At 41.0% G+C, this 13,969-nt stretch overlaps 2 protein-coding genes and 1 non-coding gene across 4 annotated transcripts in view; 1 reads left to right on the plus strand and 2 right to left on the minus strand.

Annotated features, from left to right (window-relative positions):
• On the minus strand, positions 1-9,735 carry LOC131573596 (solute carrier family 25 member 3). 2 transcript variants are annotated; one of them, XM_058827697.1, is made up of 8 exons: positions 9,594-9,735; positions 9,282-9,438; positions 4,494-4,615; positions 2,165-2,344; positions 1,869-2,050; positions 989-1,161; positions 445-555; positions 1-333 (listed from the first exon to the last, which is right to left on the minus strand). In XM_058827697.1, the coding sequence occupies exons 2-8, from the start codon at positions 9,430-9,432 to the stop codon at positions 173-175; spliced, it is 1,080 nt and encodes a 359-aa protein (XP_058683680.1). In that variant the 5' UTR covers positions 9,433-9,438; positions 9,594-9,735; the 3' UTR covers positions 1-172. The 2 variants fall into 2 exon arrangements, with proteins under 2 accessions (XP_058683680.1, XP_058683679.1); XM_058827696.1 differs by lacking the exon at positions 4,494-4,615 and adding an exon at positions 4,773-4,894 and having other exon boundaries at positions 9,594-9,733.
• Positions 1,457-1,696, minus strand: LOC131573934 (small nucleolar RNA SNORA53). The gene has a single exon (XR_009276310.1). It is a non-coding gene; the product is annotated as a small nucleolar RNA SNORA53 (small nucleolar RNA).
• LOC131573597 (nematocyst expressed protein 3-like) overlaps positions 9,602-13,969 on the plus strand; it is a 25,248-nt gene continuing 20,880 nt past the window's right edge. The window contains exon 1 of the mRNA XM_058827698.1: positions 9,602-10,314. Within this exon, the coding sequence (XP_058683681.1) occupies positions 9,602-10,012 (411 nt within the window). The 3' untranslated portion in view covers positions 10,013-10,314. The remainder of the gene's footprint in view (positions 10,315-13,969) is intronic.

Raw genomic sequence — 13,969 nt, forward strand, 5'->3', positions numbered from 1 at the left:
CTCTGTTTCTCATTTATTTCAGGCAATGACAGTGGTAGAATTTAAACCCTCTTGTGAGATGAGGGCACAACCAATAATGACATTGTATAGAGTTTGTTTTCTACATAGTCAAATGTATAAAATTTTCATGAAACTCATCACTGGGACAGTCAGCAGTCAGTCCATGAGTTGTCTATTCAGTTAGACCAAGCTTCTTCTTCAGAGATTCTGGCATTTCAGGTGGAGGTGGGCGAGGAAGTCTGAAATAAACCTTGACAGAATCGTAGATGAACCACTGTAGTGCAGTCAGGGTACCAATCATAATGATACGAGCAAATAGACCTTTCCATACACCTGGAGAGCAAACCATAAAGCATGAGCAGCATAAAATGGCATGAAAAACCAGAAATCCTCCCCAAAACACCAGAAACACTTGATCCAAAATACATGAAAGTAAGAACGTACCTTTGAATCCAAGCCTCATAAGAACCTGCGAAGCTGAGCTGCCCTTTTCTTTGTTCAACACAGATACCACAGAGTCAGCAGGATGGGAAACAATTGCACAGAATACACCAGCTGAAAGAAAAATTTGACATTAGTTCTGCCGTATTTTAGCTGTACACTACTGTGTACACTAAGAACAACCAGCTGAAACTTCTGAACAGAAGAAAACAACCAGAAAAAAAACTTCTGAATCTTTGGATATTGGAAATCCCCCTTCCATCCAAAGATTCCAAAGACTGAAGAAGATGCAAGTTTTTGCTTAAATCAGCTGCAGTTTTTAAATCTGGCCATCAATATTGGTAACATATAGGAGCAGTTAAGAACAGTGTCCTATTACAGACCCATTTTCCTCTAACAGACTGATTATAGCTATTTCACCTGCGTATTTTAAAGCTGCAAATAAGTTCTCCCATGTCAGTGACATGTGCTCAAAACTCTGAAAAGCAACAGATCTCTAGATTTGCAGTAATCCATTAATGAAGTGTAGGACTTAAAGATTCCTTACCAATATAGCCTGCAACAAATGTGACTACCAGCTGTTCTCCTTTTGTACATTCACTTCGTGGCTTGGGAACAACGTACTTGTAGAGAGCTTCAACAGTACGTTCAAAGCAGGCAAATTTCATCATTGTGTATGGAATCTGTCTCATCCATAGTGGAGCAACACCTTTATAGAAACTTAATCAGAGAAGAGACAATCTAAGTTTCATTTTCTTCAGTATTTAAAGTATATTTCTAACCTCAAATAAATTAGCTTATTTATTGCTGTTACACAACTTCTATATATTCACCTTGTAATGCTGTCAATACCTACAGAAATCTGAGTTGCATTCATTTCTGAGTACTACCTTCAAACAGCAACACAAATGGAAATTTTCCTGATCCCCAGGCTGCAGAGCAATTTCTTTAGTCACTTTTCAGATTACAATGCACTGCAGCAATGTAGTACTGATACTACCAGTGCAGAAAGGCTAATGTCTGCATACCAGCCAAGTCCTGATAGTGAGACATGACCTGTACATCAACAGCCACTTCTATCAGAACAGAAAGCTAACATGCAGTTATATTACTCTTACATGCCAATGACTCAAGCATCTTTGACTGTACAACCAGAAAGTTGCTGAATATCTCTGACTGGAACTGCTAGAAACTGAAGTTATCCAGCAGAACTCAGCACAAAGATACTCACAAAGATGGATCTAAGGAGCATGTGAAATCAACAGCCAGTTCAGCACAGATTGCCTGAAGTATGTTAAGTTCTTATCTTGAAAAATAAAGACCAAAAAGCATTACAAGCTAAGGCTAGAATTAGTTATAGCACCAGTTCTTCATTAAGAAAATGTACTGAAAATCAAGAGCTTCAATTAAGATGAAGGGATGCTTACGCCCAGATGCCTTCTTCTGCAAACATTTTGGGTAAAGCCTGCCGTAGAGTGTTCGCATATCCAGGCTGTGTCTGAATACGAACTTTAGCAGCTTCCATTGGAGCCAGAGCAATGTCAGCAAAAAACTCTGCACTGGCAGATGCAGCTAAATATAGCGAAGTACGCCACAAATAGGCGTTTTCCTGAAAGGAATTTAAACACACATTTTTATTAATGAATCATGCTTTTCTGATTATGCCTTATCACTAATAATATTACGCTGCAGACATATAGCTTTACATAAATTTAAGGCTTACCTCTCCCAGCATGTTGCCATACAGAATTTTGAAAACTTCATAAAAACCAAATTTACAAAGCCCTTGCATGGAATAGCCAATAAAGGTTGGAGCCCATCCCTTAGCCAAGCCACGAACACCATCCTCATTGATTGTCACTGAAAATCCATTGAAGATGCTCTTGTATTTTTGTGGATCGACCTAAATGGAATAGACAGGTAAATATTTGATATAGCTTACTATTTTCCTCCTCACAACCCCATCCAAAAGTTTTAATTTTCCTATTCCTCAAACAGCCAGCTTCCTATAATTCCCTGGACAGATGATGTACTCACCACAAAGTTACACTAATGTAACCATAATGGTTACTTGCTAGTCTCAAACCCAGAATTGTTTTAACAGCCAGTATGTTCCTCAATACCCAGAAACCACCAAATTCAATTTTGTTTCGCTTTAATTGTCCAAATTAACAGTGCAACTGTAATGAAAAGATTTACTGAAATCACTGTTCTAACACTGTCAGGTGTACTGGATCAGATTTTTAAAAAATATAATGGGTCCTGTCAGCAATCTCATTTACTTTACTCACTACTATGGGTATGTACAGGAACGTTGCCAGAAACCTAATGATTTACTTAATTACTGATCAGAGAAGGTTGTTTTTCCTGTGTCGTCTCTCCACATAGTCAGGCTAAGACAAATGGAGCAAAGCAGACCAAAGAGTACTCAAAAACTTCTACACTTGTACTTTCACTTGGCAATAAAGGCTACACAAATTGTTTTCTGCCTATAAAATTTTGAGTGAGATTTTATTAACTCATCAGAATTTAACACAGACTGACTTGAATAATTTTGTTTCAGGTGAAAGGAAGTGATTTAGCAGAAACTTTTCAACAGGTAATTAAGTCACATCCCACTGTTACTTTTCATACTTCACATCATCCAACAGTTCCTCAGAGGATAAGAAGGAAGATATCAAGCTGGATGCCCATCAGACTTTCAGAAAGAGCTATAGGACATGCATGAACATGCATAGACTGGTGTTTTCTCTTGCAGCTAGGAACAACATACGTGGGATCTAGTTCACCTAAATATGTCACTTTTGAACAGATGTAATTTTAGAAAAGTGGGTATTTAATCAGGCACTGTAAAATGAGACTATGCTCAAGTCAGAACCATGCTTAGTTATTAGGTGTGTAACAGATGTCCTGGTTTCAGCTAAACCTGAAAAGGCAAAGGTGACCTCTTCTTAAAAAGACATGAGAGGGCAGGCAACAGGTTTCTTCCTGGAGAACTTAGGAAGGATTAGAAACATGCTGTACTGGATCTGTAAAGAGATAAATGCTGACAGGTTTTACAAGATCACACCTGAAATCCACATGGAACCCCCCTCCTGAACCTCCCTCTAAGTACTGGAGAGGGAAGGAGAAGTATCACCACCCTTATCATGTAATAAATAGGAACTGGTAGCCCACACTGAACATGTCTGAAGTGTTACAGATTTCCTAGTTTGAGAACAGACCTTCAGGTGCTCTCAAGAATGTGAAAAGGTCTCTCTGGTAAACATTGTTAAATAATGGCCATTCAGAAGAACACAGTTTTGAAGTTTTTGAATATGCACAGCACTATAATTACAAAATGGCCATTTTTATAATCAGTATCAGCCTGTGCAACACAGAAATCATTAACTACTATATTTACAAGTGTGCTTTAATTTGCTTCATTCCTGCAGATTTGCCTGAATAAATCCATTAGTATGTTTTCATCCATGGCTGTTCACAAAATTATTTTCATGTGTCATAAGCCCAATGCAACGATGCCCCTTTCAGTTCAATCAAAAACCACCTCAAGGAAAGCAGTTGCAAGCATTGATGGCCTTCCTGAAACCAAGTTTTAGCCACTCTGCTCAAAGTGGCATCCTTAGAAAATATCCAATCCATAAGCCATGCATTGATATCCAGTGTTAATGGATCAAATTACACACGCATGCCACTCCAGGCTTAAAACCACAGATCTTAAAGGTACTATTTCCTTACTCCAAAAGCACTGGAATAGTGCTGGACAGCAAACCAGCCAGCAGAGTAACATTGTGGTGAGTGCCTTTTAGCAAATACAGTCAGTTAAACATGCCTTAAATGCTGTCAAAAATAATGCGTCCAGATTATCTGTAATACCTTTACTTCTCTTTAAAGTGGTATTTTGCTAGTCTTACAGCAGTAGATTTGATAAAGCAGCATTCAAGTTTACTTGCTTCTGGTCATCCACAAGAGATTGCATCCCTACTGACAACTCTTAATATGCTGGCTAGATAGAAAACCAAAGTTCAAGAAATGTTTAAGTTTATACAAACCTGCATACGACATTTCACTAAATCCAGAGGTACGACACCAGTGTGTGTCAGGCCACAACTTAGGACCCCACCAACGCCACAGAGAGCATAAAACTTGAGCGAGCCATATTCACAACTGTACTCTGCAGCAAAAAATAAAGACACACCATGCTTTTATATTAACTCCATGCACGGTTGGACAGCGATGTCCACAGTATAGTTTATGCCTCCAGTTCATTAGTAATTAAATATACCACACTAAACATGCTCTGTCGTCACATACCAACATGCAGAACAAACCTGCATTCTGCATTTAACCAGGTCTAGAGGAACCAGTGCCGTATGTGTTGTTCCACAGCTAATAATCCCACCAAGGCCACAAAGCACAAAGAATCTGTTTGAGCCATAGGCACAGCTGTATTCTAGTTAATTGGAAAAAATTACATATATGTGATCAATCATAAATGGTAACAATGATCAAAAAACAAGCAAAACTAAGTGCTACTTTCTCCAAAGTATTAAACTGAAATAACCTCCCATGCTGTATTACTTGAATATAGTGTTATAATGAAAAATAATTATTTTGCTTTAAATTAAAACATTTTGGACGGACAAGATTTGATTCTAAGGCTTCCAAATTTAATGTATTCCTTTAAATAAACAAAGGAAGAAACTGTGAAGTTTTAGCTTGCAGCACACTAAAACCATAGAAATTAATCCCAGATGTTACTAACAGAAACTATGACTCTTAAGTTGCAATGTCCAACAATTTCTTATAGCCACAAATTAAGGAAGAACAGTATTTCTCTAGTACTCAAAAGACAAAGCTTCTTTTGTTAAATATTCTATAACAGTTTAACTCCTGTATTTAAGTAGATACTATAAAAATCTACAATACTGGTGTTGGAGATATGCAGATTTATTTTCAGGTATTTCTCAGATTATTTACAGATTTTTTTTAATTTACAAGTTTTTTTAAATTGTGTTTCAAATACAGAATCTCAAATGTATACAGCTTGCTATTTATTGTTCCACTGAATGCTCGTACACAAGGTTCATTAAAGAATATCTGTGGTCACATTTAATCAAGAGATACTTCATATGCACTGTTCTATACATTGTATATACTGTGTATAAAACTATCCAATCTTAAAACAAGCTATTAATTTTCATATTTATTATTACTATTAATATTATTTAATATTTCTATACAGCAAAGTCACTGGAGCTATAAAAAAAGAATGTTTTCTTCTTTCATTTTTGAAGACACTACAGAAGCTATGTGTGAGTGCAAACAAAAAACACTCAAATTTACAATGAACAGTACAAAATAAGCATAAAGTAGCACCACAGTTCTACTACTATGCTCAATGTTTTGAAAATATAAGTAGAAGCAAAACTGATATACTGAATAAGCACACAGAAAATCATAACTATGAAAAAAATATTCTCCAAAGTAGAAAGATAATTTTATGCTACTAAATCTACTGGTGTCACTTCAACATAATGGCATTAAAGTGTTACAACTTACTAAGAACTATCTCCAAGAAACACTAATGAAAACTAAAAGACAGCAAAAGCCTATCTTACGCAGAGCTTCTTTGCCATCTTTCTGATTCTGAATTCCTTTATGAACAGTAACTGAAACTGACGATGATGTTCAAGAGCACCAACTGAGCAGCAGATAACACTAGCAGGCTTATCCAGCTCATAACTTTGTTAACGTAACTTTTAAAGGAACTACCTCCCACAAATATTCCAGATTTTACATTAGATTTTATATTTACATTTTTCACCTTACTCTTAAAAATTGCCCAAACAATAAAAAATAAGCTTTTCTATATTTAAAATGATAAATATCAAATCACAGATGCCATAGAGAGAGAGCCTAAGTTAAAAGCCAGAAATCAGTCATCAGAATAACTTATTTTTAATTGACACACTGCTAAAGACTGTAAATATGCTGGTCTGGGACTTACACATAGCTCCAAAATGGCTTGGCTATGCTAGCAGATTTGCAGACAGAAATAAGTCTGTTTACAACTTTCCAGAATGGCTGGTTAAACACACAAAGATCAGGCAGGTGTAATCAGAGAACAGACTCTAGGTCTGTTTGGGGCGGCTCTGTCTAGCTGTGTCTTTGGCCAACAGCTACCATGCTGCCCAGATCTCAGAACTGTTTGTTCTCACTGCCTTTTTCACAGTAATTCAGAAGTCATACTCCTCAAATGACAGGGACAGACCTTTATAGTAGCCACAGGAAAGTAGTGTTTTATGTATGGGCTGTATTACAGTGCTATTCAGACTGACCTATCAGCCTGGTGTTCAAGTACAGTAATTAAGAAAGCCAGTATCAATTAGGCTTGAGCTCTTTAGAGGTGCCTAGGTTTGTAGTGGTACAGCAGTATTAGGAAAATAAATCTACAGATGATCTTGGACTTCCTATTTCAGAAGCAGAGTCAAATTTTCTGAAAACTATTAACTTGAGAAGAGAACCAGCTGAACATGCAGCACAGAGGACAAGAAAGTCATTCTAATTCAGACAAAAACTCTTAAGGTACACAAATATAAACACGTGGCATAAAAATATAGCTACTCTGTTGAGACAGCTATGTTGGAACTATTTAATATCTCTGCTTCCAATCTGACATGTTCACAAGGACAAATTCCATGAGCCAGTCATAAAATACTCGGTCTCTGAGCTCCATTGTGGTTGATGCCCTGAGCTGATCTCAGAAGGTCGTGTGGTTTGTACTGACTTTGTGTGACCTTGTGCAAGTCCAGATATCTTCTGCAACGCGTTACGTTCTCAGCACAAAAGCCAGAGAACTAAATGGTACATGAAATAGTGAACTCAGCAGAAAAGGTTATAAAGACTGAGAAACTTTGGCCACCTTTGACCACAACTGCCAACAAACAGGATGAAGATTAAGCATAATGCTTTAAAGAAATAAGTGCACCTACTGAATATATTTAGCATACCAAAGAGCGATTTAGGGCTTTAGTTAGCTGGCAGGATTACTCCACTGAAAGCCACAAATAATTTCTTGAAAACTTCATAAAACCTAACCTGTCTCTCTTTCACATATTCTATGAATATTCATGCAAGTCCCCTAAAATACTTCAATTATCATGGTATTTCAGAAAAGGTAGCTCATTGAAAGTAATTCTTACTTTTTTTTTTAACTAAAACCAAAGAGACACTTTTAAGTTATTGACAGCTTAAGAGAATTAGAATTTTAATATCCACCTCTACTATTGTGCATTCCTTCAGATAGACCTCAACATGTTGGAGGCATGCAGAGAGGAAGTGAATTAAGGCCAACAAAGGCAAATGCAGGGCTCTGTACCTGGGGACAAATAGCCCCATGGACCATCAGTAGCTAGGGGGCTAACCTGCTGGAAAGCAGCTCTGCAGAGAAGGAGCTGGGGGTCCTGCTGGACAGCCAAGCTGTCCATGAGCCAGCAGTGTGTGTGTGTGGCCAAGGCCACTCCAATGGTATCCTGTAATGCGTTAGGAAGAGCACTGCCAGCAGCTCAAAGGTGATCCTGTCCCTTTACTCAGCCCTAGTGAGGATACATTTGGAGTGCTGTGCCCAGTTCTGGTCCCCTTAGTACAAGACAGACATGCAGCTCCTGGAGCAGACCCAGGGGAGGGCCACGAAGATGATGAGACTTGAACACCTCATTTATGAATAAAGGCTGAAGGAGCCGGGTCTGTTCAGTCTCAAGAAAACAAGACTGAAAGAAGACCTCATCATTGTCTGTAAGTATTGATTGGAGGGTGTCAAGAGGATGGATCCAGACTCTTCTCAGAGATGCCAAGCAACAGGACAAGAGACAATGGGCAAAAACTGATGCACAGGAAGTTCTATCTGAATATAAAGTCCTCTACTGTGGTGACCACACACTGGAACAGGCTACCCAAAGACTCTGTGGAGTCTCCCCCCCGGAGATATTCAAGAATCTGGACACAATTCTGTACAATCTGCTCTAAGATGACGCTGCTTCAGCAGGAAAGTTAGACCTGTAAGGATGATGACAATGACTCACTGATGTCCTTTCCACCCTTACCCATTCTATAGTACTGCAAGTATCATCAAGGTCTGACCTTCAGAAGCCAACAAACTGACTGGGAAACATACAGGAAGCATTTGTACTTAACTCTTAAGTGCATCCCTGTATCTTAAATAGCAGGTTACATGGTGTATGCACAACAGCTACTAAAAAGAAAGAAAGAACTAAAAAAAGAACAGCAGCAAGCACCTGAATGTATCTAGATGTTCAGTTACCCAGCTATAAACAAACTGGTGAAAAAAGTAAGAGAAAAAGGGAAAAAGGATGGGAGAGATGGTCTTTCGAATCCACAGATTCACTCACTGCTCTTCTCCACCGATGAAAGAAGTAGGGGCCTGCAACCTCAGTGTCCGACGCTGCAGGCCATGCAGAGCCAGAAAATGCACTCTGTGCTCCCCTGGACAGAATCTACAGGGATCTCTGCGATTACTCCGCGCTAGAACCTTCCCGTGTCCTTATCCGGCAAGCCCGGATCCCTCCTGCTCCTCGGCACACATCGCCGGCAGAGCGGAAGCACTGCCAGCGCCTCCCCCACCCGTGCCCTTCCTCGTCCTCCAAGCGGGCGCGTAGGCCCAGCGCCGGCCCCTCCCGGCTCGGCCGAGCCCCGCTGAGCGCTGACATTCCTGCGCCGCCCTGGCGGGCACAGGCCCGGTTGGCGGGGCCAGCGCAGGCACCCCCAGCCCCGCACGCCCGCGGGCCTCGCCTCCGCCGCGGCCCCTCCGTCCCGCTCACCTTCGTCGGCGGACGCGGCCGCCAGGCCCCGCCGCGTGGCGGGGGCCTCCGCGGGCTCCGCCGGGCGCTTTCTGACGCCGTCCTGCACCAGCTGGAAGTGCGGCGCGCAGAACAGGTTGTGCCGCGCGAGCGGCGCGATGGACGAGAACATGGCGACCTAAAGCGGGCGAGAAGAGCAGACGGACGTGGGACCGGGAAACTCCGCTACGGCGCGTCCGCCGAGCCCCAGCCCCGCACCCGCGAGCCGGCCCGGCCGCCCCGAGGCTGAGCCAGGTCCCCGGCGGGCGGGCGGCCCGCGCCGCCCCGACTCACCTCACAAGATGGAGCCGCTGCGGCAGAGGCTGAACGCGGGCCCCGCGCCGTCACCTTGTCCTTCGCCGCGCCGGGGGCGGGGCCGCCGCGCAACGACTCGCGCCGCGATTGGCGGAGGCGCCACGCCGACCGCTGCGCACGCGCGGCCACCGCCCGCCCGGCCCGCGCCTGCGCCTCGGGGGGCCGAGCCCGCCCCTCAGAGCGCCGGCAGGGGCTGCGTGAGCGCAGCCGGCAGCGATAAACCCCGCGCCGCAGCTCCCGTTCCTTCCTTATCGCTGCCCGGCTCGGGGAGCTTGCCAGCTGAGCCACGTGCCTCCCGCCGCCTTGCCCCGGGCAATGTCAAACCTGAGACAGGCCCGAACGCGAGTTCCCTGTGCTGCCCTGGACCCGTGCTCTGCAGCGCTCACACCGAATCATGAAAGCATCAGGGTTGGAAGAGATGTTGAAGATCAAGTCCACCCCCTAGCAACGCACCCATTTTTTGAGATTAGCTGAAAGAAGTCCTCCGTATAACCCCAGGTTACACGTCTAGTAATCACATCTAGTAATGCTTTCTAATGACTGTCTGCTAAACACACGGGATGCAAGTCCCTCAGCAGAAAGCTGAGAGAATTGTGTCTCACCCTCTCACCAGACTCCGGAGTTCTGTCAACCCAAGCAGGGTCAGCCCTAGCACCAAGCGCTGTCTGCAGACTCCCTGGCCGAGTTCCACCTTTGGAGGGTAAGCTTGCAGGGCATCATGACATAGCCTGTACTACATGCTACAATGCCTGCAGCTGCTCACAGAATTGCTTCTTACTGGTTTGTTAAAAGCAGAATGTTATGTAACATGGGACCCATGTTTGGCCTTAGCTGCCTTTAACTATGCCTTTTCCAACACAGGGTGATTTCTCTCATTTTAATGACTTATGTAGTACAAGACTAGCACAGACAAGTCCAGCTGTCCAGTTACTGAAGAGGCAATAACTCCACTTTTTCATTGTTTTGATCATATTCTTTCAATTATAGTTCTCTGCAACAGCATACACACAGAAGCCAGGAAAGCAAGAGACATGTGCTGAACATCCCAGCCCTTCTGGGCAAATGACAGCATACCACACTGAAGAAACAGCCCAACGCTGCTCAGCTCAGGGGCTCCTATGAAACTTCCAAGGAAAGCCCTTAGGCGCTGGCTCTACTCTCTCTATTTCACAACAAAGTTGTGAATCCAGGGGGACTGTCTACACGGACAAAAGTGCCCAATAGCACTATCACAGATACCAAGGCTGGTTAAGTGCCTCTTGAATAAACTACACTCCAGCTGCTCAAGCAGGAAAAGGTCAAATGAAACTTGCACTCTACAAATACTTTTGTTTAGTAACCAGCTGAGAGCCCAAAGAGCTGTTGAATTCATTGCCAGTGGCAGCAGTGAAAACAAGCCATAATAGTTCATTTTACTATTACTTGCTCTGCTCTACTCACCTCTAAACAATTATTTTTAACAATGTTTTATTTTAAAGTCAAACACTGACACCTATTTTCAATTTCAATAGGTAACCTCTAGGCAATTGAGATTTGGGCTCTTCAAACTGCAGATAAATGATTACAATTCTTGCAGACTTTTCCGATTTTTAACATATAGAAAACCTCTGTTCCTTCCAATTATAAAGCATCAGCAGATGACCACTTATAGACAACATCTAATGGCGATTTATGTGCACAACTATACAGATGCTTATGAATTAGTCTGTAGAACTTTTCTAGAACAAACTGTGAGTTTGGTTTTTAAGTGACAATTAACTTCTAACAGCTGTACTATAAACAAGACTTACTAAACAGCAGTCTAACATAGCCCCATGAAAATACAGGGATAATATATGTTCTTACTGAATACATATAATTTTACAAAGAAAATACCTACAACTTTTCCCAGATGTGAAGGAATGAAACAGCAATAGCCTGTAATTCAAACCATCTAGATTAATTTAATAAATTTCTGAGAGACATTGAAGGGAGCAATAGGTAAAGACTTGAAAGATGCTACATTCTAGTGTCACCTTCTGTCCAATTCACAGTAAATTAAATCCATCTTTTTTAATCAGTAGCTCTTTAAGTTTTATGAGGTTAGGAAAATTTCAGTTTGCAGCTCTGGAGTGTTCTTAATTTCATCTATCCTTCTGTTGTAACACCCACCACATATCCTCTCCATTTCCCACTCTAATTTCACCTCAAACTGCATACAATCAAGGAAATGCAGGCTAGTTCCTGACTTACAGTAACTTTTCACAATTCTAACATTTTGGTGAAGCCTGCAAGCAAAATCAAAACTCTTATGAGCTTGTTTCCCAGGTGACCTTGTTTCCAAAAATATATGAGATACTGAAACAACCATCCACACCTTTGATAATCAGGTTAGCAGAGCAGCATGTGCTTGGGTTGTAAACTTTTATTTTATATACACTTCCCTTATTTCAACACCAGAACTACTAGACCATGGTTCTAAAGTCAGTAATGGATCAGGTTTTACAGCCCAAGGGAAACCTTAAGTTGCAGCATTTCCTTCACCAGGACCCAGGCTTCCAAGGTTGGACAACTGCAGTCACATATTCTCAACACAGGAAGGAAGTAGTGAAACCTTATTATTCTTATTAATTGCTGCCATGTATATACTTGTCTAATATTTTTTTTTTTTAATTCTCCTCACACCGTACATGGTTTATATCTATTAAACATCACAATTTTTTTTTTCTAAAGAACAAATAAGACAGTGCAGTTACTATGCTTTAACCACAGACTACAAATGCTAACAGAAAACTTCAGAATGCTAACAGAAAAGTGAGGTGTAACAAAACTCATGAGATTTCTTTTTATATCAGCATATACACAGTACTTACAGGTGTTTATGCCACCTTAGGACTGCTTTACAAGTTCAATTAACTTGGAGACCCTGTGCTGTCTGAAATATGCATGTATATATCCATTGCTGTTGCACTGGTGCAAAGCAGACTGGTAAATTCCCTCAGGAAAAGGAAAAGCTTCAGACAGAGAGGTGGACTTACCAAACACACAATAAAAGCCATATTAACAGACAACAAAGATATGCTGAAACAGCTACCTTTGCACACAAAAAAATTAAAATTATAGATCACAACACACCCCTGTATCTATTTGACCCAATATGTTACTTAAGCCATATCAAAGTAAGCCCAATGTACCATGCACAAGATATGTCACACAATTTTACCAGCTTCATTTGCAATTACATAAACTTTACTGCTGAGTTTTCTTTTGGACCTGTATTATTTAAAGGCATTCCTTTTGTACTCAGCTTTTCTGCTTTGACTCTGCATAAACTAGTTAACATATTTTTTAAAGACATCTTGTCCACAAAACTAGTAACGGAGGTAATTAGCAGGAATTTTAGTACCATAAAGAGTTTTGTAAGTTATGCCACCAGAAACAAAAAAAAACACCGCACATAGACCAAGTCTAGGAGGGATCCAAAATCATTCTGTAGGGCAGTGCTGAGCATGCTCTTAGCAAGTAAACTTGAAGTTCTTTCATGCTGTTTCTTATGGAAATACAAATCAAGGTCTTAAAACACAGTGAATTTAAATTTAAGATCCTTCTTGAAAATTTATTGTCTTATACTGAAGCTCTGATGCTCTCACCATGGATCAGATGCTGTAAAATAAATCTCAAGTGGAATAATCTAGTGATCCACAACCTGATACCAGGGCTCCTGAGACTGGATATATGTTGAAAGATTAGCACAGAATTTAAAGGGAAAAATACAAGCTATGTGTTAGCTCCAATTCAGACAGGAAATCAAGACCTGCCAGGTTTTCAGCACAACATTCTGAGCAGTATGACCAATCATGAGAACAAAAGCCACCAAACCCAAAATAACATTGCCACGCCCATTAACTCCCACAGGCCTTTTCCAGGCTTGTTGTAGCCCCTGCCCTGAAGGGGACTTCTTAAACAATACTTTCTACATCAGAACTCTACTCAATTTTGCAACTAGATTTTGGATACTAGTCCCTAAAATTACTCTTTTTTCATTGGTTCTGAAAGTTTAAGCTGGCTCTGTCTAAAAAAAACCCAAAATGAACTAATGGAACAAAAGTGAGAATGTGTAAAAGGAAGAAAAAAAGGAACATCAGTGTGTATTGCTTCAGCTTTGATACAAAGACTACAGTAGAATTATATACTTCAGCTTAATTTATACAGCAGTTAGTTAGAAGGCTTTAAGCACATACAGCTCATAGCATTATTATATGTGTTACCCTTAGAATACCATGAAAAATTCAACTTTGGGACCAGGAGAAAGATCCTAGTCTTGGGGCTACCACACACCATTAAGTGTCTGAAATATAAAAAAGCCCATTCCTTTA

This window comes from Poecile atricapillus, chromosome Z (assembly GCF_030490865.1).
Source record: "Poecile atricapillus isolate bPoeAtr1 chromosome Z, bPoeAtr1.hap1, whole genome shotgun sequence".
NCBI lineage: Eukaryota > Metazoa > Chordata > Aves > Passeriformes > Paridae > Poecile > Poecile atricapillus.

Excerpts from the sequence above, each read along its gene's own strand:
- LOC131573596 (XM_058827697.1), bottom strand. The coding sequence starts at position 9,432 with ATGTTCTCGTCCATCGCGCCGCTCGCGCGGCACAACCTGTTCTGCGCG. Across the intron at positions 2,345-4,493 it reads TAGTGAAATGTCGTATGCAG|GTCGATCCACAAAAATACAA; the intron begins GTTTGTATAAAC and ends TATTCCATTTAG. Across the intron at positions 1,162-1,868 it reads GCAGAAGAAGGCATCTGGGC|TTTCTATAAAGGTGTTGCTC; the intron begins GTAAGCATCCCT and ends TCTCTGATTAAG.